Source organism: Lipotes vexillifer, unplaced genomic scaffold (genome assembly GCF_000442215.2).
Source record: "Lipotes vexillifer unplaced genomic scaffold, Lipotes_vexillifer_v1.1 scaffold253, whole genome shotgun sequence".
Lineage (NCBI taxonomy): Eukaryota > Metazoa > Chordata > Mammalia > Artiodactyla > Lipotidae > Lipotes > Lipotes vexillifer.
In genome coordinates, this window is record NW_006780322.1 from 412,550 (window position 1) to 420,931 (window position 8,382).

The following is an 8,382-nucleotide window of genomic DNA, read 5'->3' on the forward strand; positions in this document are numbered from 1 at the left end:
TGCCTCACAAAATGACAACAAATCTAATTTGTACAGCAATGTTTCCCTCTCTCATGCTGGGTCCATAAAGCCTCCTTGTGACTAAACTCCAACCAGATACCCTAAACAAGTTTTTCTCTATTTTGCATTGGTCTCCAGAACAGTCACTGTTCTCGTAGAGGCTTTATCTGTGGAACTGCTTTAGAAACTCTGGGAAGACAGGGATATCTGCTTATTTTAAAGCGCCTGCTTAGGTACCTTTGCTCCAGTGACCATTAGCAGACAGTTAATTCCTTAGCTTAGCACACAAGACTGCTTTCTCTCTGCATCCAAGCCTGTGCCTTCAGAGATGAGCTCATGAACCAGGCCCAGTCTTCCCTGCATTTGTGACTGATTTTATGTGTATAATACAAATTAAGGATAAATACTGTTGCAACATTTTTGTTATGTTAGTTATGTGTGTACTATTACGCTATGCTTTGAAATTTATTTTTTCCTGTGGGTTACAATATAAAGTTTGAAAATCACTGCCCATGTCCACCCCTAGGGGGTACTTCAGGTGTCTGAGCAGGGAAGGCATAGGAAAGCACAGGGCTGTTTCAGCCCAACAAAAAGGAGCCAGGAATTCACACACTACAAAGTCGAGCAACCCATGAGGCTGACTCCACATTAACTGAGCAGTTTCTTTAAAAATTCGACTCCTTTGGCCAGTGTAGCTGGAGGGTAGTGAGTAAGTGGAAGACTGGAATGAGGCTGCAGAAGCAGGCAGGAACCAGGTCACTACTCACTTATAGACTATTGTAAGGAGTTTAGATTTTAGTCCTACAAAGAAGGGAAGCCCTGGAAAGGCTTTTAGCAGAGGAATGGCATAGTCTAATTTACACTGAGAAAAAAAACAAAAAACAACTATAGAAAATGGGTAAGAAGAGGCAAGATATAATGTGCAAATGCATAAAAACAGGCTGGAAAAATGTACAACAAACTCTAATGAGTAAGAGTGGTAAGTAAAGAAAGTTTTGACACTTGGATATTTTGTTTTGTTTCAACTTTTTCTAACAAACATATCACACATTACTTTTTTTTTTTTTTTAAAGAATACTGGAAGGAAAATTCCTTCCTTTTCATGGTAGAATCCCAGGTTTGGTGGCAAGAAATGGCTTCTCTATACTCTCAGCCTTCCTTCGGGTTCCTCACAAGGAAAGCTGTGTCCCCCAAAAGGCCCCACCTTCTCCCAGTCCTGCTAAATCATTCCTCAGGGCAACCTCAAGTCACCTCTGGTCCAACCCTGCCCCGGATGAAGCCTTACGTTTTAAATCAAAAACCAACTTGAGTCTTAATCCCTTCCTATCTCCTATGACAGATTCTTTCACCCCTCCAAGGCTAACTTATCCAACGTTTTTATGAACTTTTTCTCCCTCTACCTCCAAATTGTACCCCCACCAACAAGAGCCACACTGCCCCGTTCTACCAAAACCACTTTCTTACCACTAGGCCAGCAATTCCTCAGAGTCTCCATTCTTCCAAGTTTTCTCAACAGCCGTTAACATGAGCATTGGGAACAGGGGATCCCAACACTCTCTGCTCCTTCTTGAGCATAATGTTTATATTGCCATCCATCTTAAAGTACAAGCTTCCCAAAGGTAAGGAGTACACTAATCTCAATGTGTAGAATGCCTAGATTTGGTCACATACAAAACAATATACAGAAGCTTTTGGTGCTGAAAATTCAACTGTTACATATCAACTGACCCTTGAAGAGCATGGGTTTGAACTGTGTGGATCCATTTTTACCTGGATGTTTTTTCAATAGTAAATGCTACAGTATTACACTATCTGAGGTTGGTTGAATCCTCGGATACAGAGGAACCCCGGATATGGAGGGCTGACTAAATCATATGCAAATTTTCAACTGAGTGGAGTCAGGCCTCCTAACCCCCGAGTTCTTCAAGGGTCAACTACACTTGAAAATGCTTTATACAAGCCGTGAAATAAGGTGGCAGTCAGTTATTTTTGGAAAAGCATCGGCATCATGGTGATACTAAATTCACTGAAAATTCTTAAGTACAAAGCAAGGAGGGCTTGGAAGCAGCTCACCACGTTGTCCCCAAGTTCCCTACGCTTTAAAGGCCCTACAGGAATGGCAGGCTGGGTACAGAGATCATTTAAGGAGGGAAAGGTGGGAGGGCTGGATTGAGCCAAGCCAGGTCAATCAGGATGGGTCCTCTTCTATCAGTTTCCCGGGGGGCAAGCACTGCTATGGAAAGCCCAGCTTCTGTCCCTAAGTTACTTTCCAACCACATTTTTACTCAAGTAAAGAAACAACAGCAGAATCCAGTAATCTGCCAAGGGTATCATGGAAGGCTTGGTAATCTCAGCTTAATAGTCTTCTTCTTCATCCTCCTTAAAAACTTTTATTAAGCATTATTAAGCTTGACGCTCTATAAAACAACAGGTGTTCATATGCTAAGTCATGCAGTGCTCAATACCACAAAGGCAAGCATACATTCTGTACAGCTGTACCAAAGACTGAGCTTTCTGGGGAACCCTTTTACCTCTCAATCACAGAAGGCTTCCAGAATATCAAGTACCAATTCAGTAACAGCAAGGAGAATTCTTGGTGACTGAAGTTTCACACACCAAAAGGATAGCTATAAATGGTCAATGCAGCAAAGAAACAGAAAAGACATCAGTTCAGGAAAAACCCAAGGTGGTGGTCTGGAGCCTCTTGGTGAAGGGTTTTATCACCAGTCAGAAGAATCTTCGTTCTGATCCCCAGTTCTTTAAAGGCCAATCAAAACTCTTATGGTAGCCTTGGCAGGAAGGTGGATTACAGGGACAAAAAGGCAAGCAACCACCTAGCAGACTAGCTAACATGCTGAGTGTTACTACCTGATGGGCGCTTCATATGTATTCATTCATTTAATCCCCTTTAACAGACTGAGGGCCAGAAATGTAATACCATGCTCAAAGTCACACACCTAGTAAGTGGCAGAGCTAGTTATGAACCTAGGCATTCAGTGTAGCTCCAAAGCCCTTACTCTCCACTGCTCTACTATGCTGCCTCTGCACACAAGATGAAGATGACTTCAGGAATAGTAACGTTGAAGATGGACTGAAAAAGGCAGTACTGGAGGTATGAAAGGGCGAGGGAACACAGATTAATTCCAGGTTCCTTTTATCTTGGGTACAGGCAGGATTCACAGGGCATTTGGCCATAATGAACACCTCATAAGGGTCAGTTTGACATCTACTAGGTCAGGGATAAGCTGAGGAAGCAGGAAAAGAACAGATAACTGAGTTGGATTGATAGGCTAAAATGAACGAGTGAACTGCCAAGTGCACAGGGAGCAGTATCTTAGGGTTTTGCTTCAAACACTTAAAAGCTGACCCTGTTCAACAGCAACTCAGGAGACACCACCGAGGTGCTTTGGGACCCACGTAAGGTATCTGCAGCTGAGATGGAAAAAGGGACGCCGTGGAAGCGGGGAGGGGAGGAGGGCTACAGAGACACTCCAGGATTCACCAACCTCCCTAACTTAAGAAAACGAGAACCAGAGTTAGATGGCCAACTAGAAAAGCCGCCTAATGTCACACCTGGAGGCGCAGACAGGGTCGGAGTCAGAGGCCGGGTCTTCCCACCTCTGATGCAGTGTCCCCATCTGCCCTACTTATTCTCCTGGCTGAGGTGGACCTCCGACAACCAGCGGAGCCTGGTACATTCAGTAGGTAATAAATATGCGTTTGCTTAATGAACGAGTGAGTTAATTAAAGTACGAGCGGAGAGGTCTGTTTCCATTTACGCAGCAGCAGGCGGGGAGCAGTGAGCGACCACAGTTGAGACCTTGGGCTCGGCCCAACATAAGGTCCCCATGCTGCCTCTGCAGGTTCTAGGAAGCACCCGCTTCACATCCGCATTTTCCAGGGCAGCCAGAGCTTCCTAGTCTGGCCCTCGACCGCGTATGCACGCTCAACCCGCAGTCATTTAACCCAGGTCATGATTATGGGGTCTCAGAAAACTGGGTGGCCGATGCGGGTTCGCGGCCCCGAAGCACCCTGGGATTTGCAGTCCCCAGCCGGCCAGACCAGAGCCTCCTCTTGAGCCCCACACAACCCTCATGGAGGGCCGCTGCTCCGTGCCCGGGCCCACCAGGCGGCGGCGGGCCGGGATCACCCACAGACAGGGCTCGGGGGAAGGACCGAGGCAGTAGGCTGGCGGGGGGGAGGGGGAGGTCCTACTGGACCGGCCCCGGCCAGGCGGCGCCAGCTACTGACCAGATGGCAGCGGATGGAGCCAGATACGCAAGACACCACTCACCATCATCTTGGAAGCCTATTCAGTGGCCCGCTACTCCTCTTCTCTGCGTCCGGGTCGCCCAGCAACCCCACAATCCTCCGCGCCAGAGAAACCCCCAGAAGCTTCGCCAAGCCGTTGGACCGGGAGAGGAAGGGGATGGGCCGCTTCCGCCACTCTATGGTTCGCTATCACAGAGTCGGCGTGGCTAGAAGGACCAGGGGCTGGGCTTCCGCCAGCCGTCTTACGAGAAGCGGTGCTAAAGGAAGAGTCAGTCGCTGGTTTTCGATGGTGCCATTCGTTTTGAGCATGTAGGATCCTTGCTCGGCCCGCGTCACCCACTAACTCTAATTCCATTTCCCTTCTCCCCTCAAACGCCAGCCCAAGGAATGCAATAAACGCACATATTTATTGAGCGCTGACCGCGGAACAGGCTTTTGCTAAGTAAGCATTTGACGTAAGCGAGCTCATTTAATCCTCACAACGCTATCGCGATGGTACTGAAATCATGCCCAATTTACAGATGAGAGAACTGAGGCTGAGAGGTTAGGTGTCCAAAATCACAGTTGCACAGTAAATGGTAGATAAACAGGCGCGGGCACCTGGCCAGAGCTTCCTCGAGGGTCGTGTACATCAGTCTATGTCCCCAGAGCCTTACTGACTATGAGAGCGCAAGCGCCGGTGGAACTAGGCAGGGGTCGCCGGACACCACCTGGGCGCTAGACTAATGCCTTCCCAAAGAAGGGATCGGAAGGAGGAAAACACAACTAGGGGAAGGTAAGTCGTCGTCTTGCGAAGCGGCCACAGGGAGGATCCGGCCGAGACCGCACGAGCTGATTGGCCAAGACTTTCGGCGGCTGAGGCGAGTCCTGCGGGTCTCCCACCTGCAGTTCTCCCGCCCCCCCAGCCAGCAAGGTCCTGCGGAGTCGAATCCAATCTGAGAAATGCTGGGGCGGGGACGGCAGTTACAGTTAAGAGTTAAAACAAATCAGCCCTCGGCCCCACTTCTCTCCACCAATAGGAAGTGGGCTAGGGCACAGGGGCGACAAATGTGGCTACACGAGCAGGCGTCAGAACCAATCAGCCCTGGGCCTCGTTCCGGTGCACCAACCGGCGGCGTGAGCGGGTCTGGGGGCGGGAGTCCAGAGCAGCTGTCAGGCCGAAGTCCGGCGAGCTACGCGCAGCAGGGCGGCTGGAGGAAGCGCGGCGCCGGGCCGGGCCCTGGAGATGATCCCCGGCGCCGCGGGCTGGTGTTGTCTTGTGCTCTGGCTCCCCGCGTGCGTCGCGGCCCACGGTGAGCGGCAACGGGCGGGGCTGCGCTTCAGGGCGGGGCTGGCGGCCCAGCTTAAGCCCGTCTCGGGCCGGGGGCCACGGGTCACCTTGGGGACCCCGCGAGTTCGGAGCAGGGCAGGTTCAGAGACGGGCGCCTGGAGTGGGTGGGTAGTGGTTCCCGAGGGGCATGAACTGTGTGCGGCCTGAGGCTGGGCTGTGAGTCCTCAGCCCCCCACGTCGAAGTAAGACTCCCCCTACCCCCACTAGCGCTGACTTAGGTGGCGAGGAACAAGGAGCAACTAGCGATACTACAAGCTGGAGATACGTGAGCACTCACATACATAAACGGGGCCACACATTGCTACACGTGGGTTCACAGGCACTAGCACATATGTACACACCCAACTTGTTTGCACCTACACGAGAACATAAACATACACCCATATACGTACGTGAGCACATGCGTATACCTACACTTGATTTACACAGATCAGCAGATGCAAAGGCCAGGCAAAGGTGTATGTGGGAAGGAGGGGAAGCTTAGTGCTAATCCAGGAAAGCTTCCTTGGGAGTCTATCTGTACCTGATGGGAAGTCTTCACTCCCAGGATAAAAGGCCATATATGTAGCCCAGTGCCAAGCCAGTGGAGCTCTACCGGGTGGCGGATTTTGGACAGTAGAAAAGGACAGCAAAAGCCACAATCCATCCCAACGCTGGCACACAGTAGCGACTTGATAGTTTGTTGATTGACTAACAGACTTGTGGCAGCAGCTTCCACCTTTTCACATTCCTCAGTCTCTCTGGGCTAAGGAAACCAGGGACTCAAGTTCAGGTAAATCATTAGACTTTGGTGCTAAAAGATCCACACCCCAGAAATATCTGGTTATTCTGGGCAATTCCCTTCCTCAACACAGTAGAGCTGGAAATAGCCGTTCATTCATTCAACAACCTTTTTGAGCACCAACTGTATCCTAGCCACTATGTTAGATAATGTGGATACAGTATTGAATGAAGTTACAAACTTAGGTCCTTGTCCTAGTGCAGGAGATAGACAATAAACAAAAAATTACAAATACTGTATAATTACAAATGATGTTAGAAGTGTCATTGGAGAAGAAGTACATTTTGAATGGGCATAAGGGGAGGGCAGTCACAGGGCAGGTTTCTCTAAGTGACATTTAAGTTATGACCTGGTGGATAAATAGAAGTGAGCCATATGAAGGGGTAGAGGTGGGGGTAGGGGGAGGGAACTTGCAAGAAGCCTTGGAGATGTGAAGAAACTGAAAGGAGGGCAGTGTAGCTTGAACATAGGAAGAGATGAGGTTGGAGGGCCAGATCAAGCAGGGCCTTGCAGGTCAGAGTTAAGTTTAGATTTTAAGTGCAAAGGGAAGTCGTTGAAGGGTATTGAAGTGGTGACATGATCATATTTGCTTTAAGAGGTTTTAAGAAAATCCCTGGCAGTTATTGGGGGAATGGACCGTAGGGAGCAAAAATGGAGGCCAAGATAGACCAGTTAGGGTTTCCCTGGTGGCGCAGTGGTTGAGAGTCTGCCTGCTGAAGCAGGGGACACGGGTTCGTGCCCCGGTCCGTGAAGATCCCACATGCCGTGAAGCGGCTGGGCCCGTGAGCCATGGCCGCTGAGCCTGCACATCCGGAGCCTGTGCTCTGCAACGGGAGAGGCCACAACAGTGAGAGGCCCGCGTACAAAAAAAAAAAAAAAAAAAGACCAGTTAAAAAGCTGCAACAGCCAGGACAAGAAATGATAGTGGCTGGACTAGGAGGATGGCAGCGGAACCAGAGTCAACTTTTAAGTTTTGGTGAGAGTTGCTTTGTACGCAGGCTACCACATCTCCATCTTGAAATTCCTAAGTCTGCTTCAGAGCAAAGATGAATGAATTAACCCTCAGAGAGGTTAACACTGGAGCTATGTCTTCCTGGCTCACCCGTGTAAGCAGCAACAGCAGCAGCTGTAAATCTCTGGGGTTACTAACTCTGTCTGCATCAACTCTATCCTCTCCAGGGCAGAGACCATCTATCCTACCCACCTGCAGGACCCAACAGGCTGAAGCTGGGTCTCTGGGCCCAGACATTAACCAGCCCCGTTGAAGGCATGGGGTCCATGATCTGAACCTGAGCCAGCTTTTTTCCCTTGAGCCTTCTCACCTGTACATTTTACCTTTCAGGCTTACGCATCCATGATTATTTGTACTTTCAAGTGCTGAGTCCTGGGGACATTCGATATATCTTCACAGCCACGCCTGCCAAGGACTTTGGTGGTATCTTTGTAAGTTCAGGGAGGCCCCCTCAACTCTGATCCTGTCTCCACATTCCCTGCACTAAGCTGAGGTGGCCCTCATCGCTTCAACCCATACCTGAGTGCTGGGACAGAGAAGGGGGCAGAATCCAGCTGTCTTCCAGGGGCTACAGAGCCAGGAAGGGCTTCCAGCTATTCCTCTGGGTATAATACAGACCTGGGCACCACAGAGGGAAAAGCTGTCTTCTTAGGGACACGAAGTAGTGAAAAACCAAGGGCTCTGCTAGCTCCACCTCTGAACTACATGACTCAAGGCAAGTTACTTCCCCTCTCTGGGTCCATACCAACTTCCCTTCCTATGTCTGGGAAAGGCAGGGTGGGATAGGACTAGATAGACCTTTGTGAGAATTAAGTAAAAATGCTCAAGTGTCCAGTACACAGAAATCGTTCCTCATTTCCCTCACACTTTGTGAGAAGCTGATAAGATGGGATGGTCAGCCCAGTCCTAAAGCAGGTGTGTCTCCCCACACTCTCACCTGTCTTTCAGCACACAAGGTATGAGCAGATTCACCTTGTCCCTGCTGAA

General features: G+C 49.6%; 2 protein-coding genes across 6 annotated transcripts in view; one reads left to right on the plus strand and one right to left on the minus strand.

Annotated features, from left to right (window-relative positions):
* The window catches only part of CCT7 (chaperonin containing TCP1 subunit 7), a 16,783-nt gene extending 12,331 nt beyond the window's left edge, over positions 1 to 4,452 (minus strand). For 3 of the 5 annotated variants that reach the window (XM_007453370.1, XM_007453367.1, XM_007453366.1), the window contains exon 1: positions 4,295 to 4,452. In XM_007453370.1, the coding sequence (XP_007453432.1) occupies positions 4,295 to 4,300 (6 nt within the window). In that variant the 5' untranslated portion in view covers positions 4,301 to 4,452. The remainder of the gene's footprint in view (positions 1 to 4,294) is intronic. The other 2 variants (XM_007453368.1, XM_007453369.1) reach the window with 2 other exon arrangements.
* A 973-nt stretch (positions 4,453 to 5,425) lies between these two features.
* PRADC1 (protease associated domain containing 1) overlaps positions 5,426 to 8,382 on the plus strand; it is a 4,260-nt gene continuing 1,303 nt past the window's right edge. Inside the window, 3 exon segments of the mRNA XM_007453371.1 lie at positions 5,426 to 5,564; positions 7,726 to 7,826; positions 8,344 to 8,382. Coding sequence (XP_007453433.1) covers positions 5,498 to 5,564; positions 7,726 to 7,826; positions 8,344 to 8,382 — 207 coding nt within the window. The 5' untranslated portion in view covers positions 5,426 to 5,497.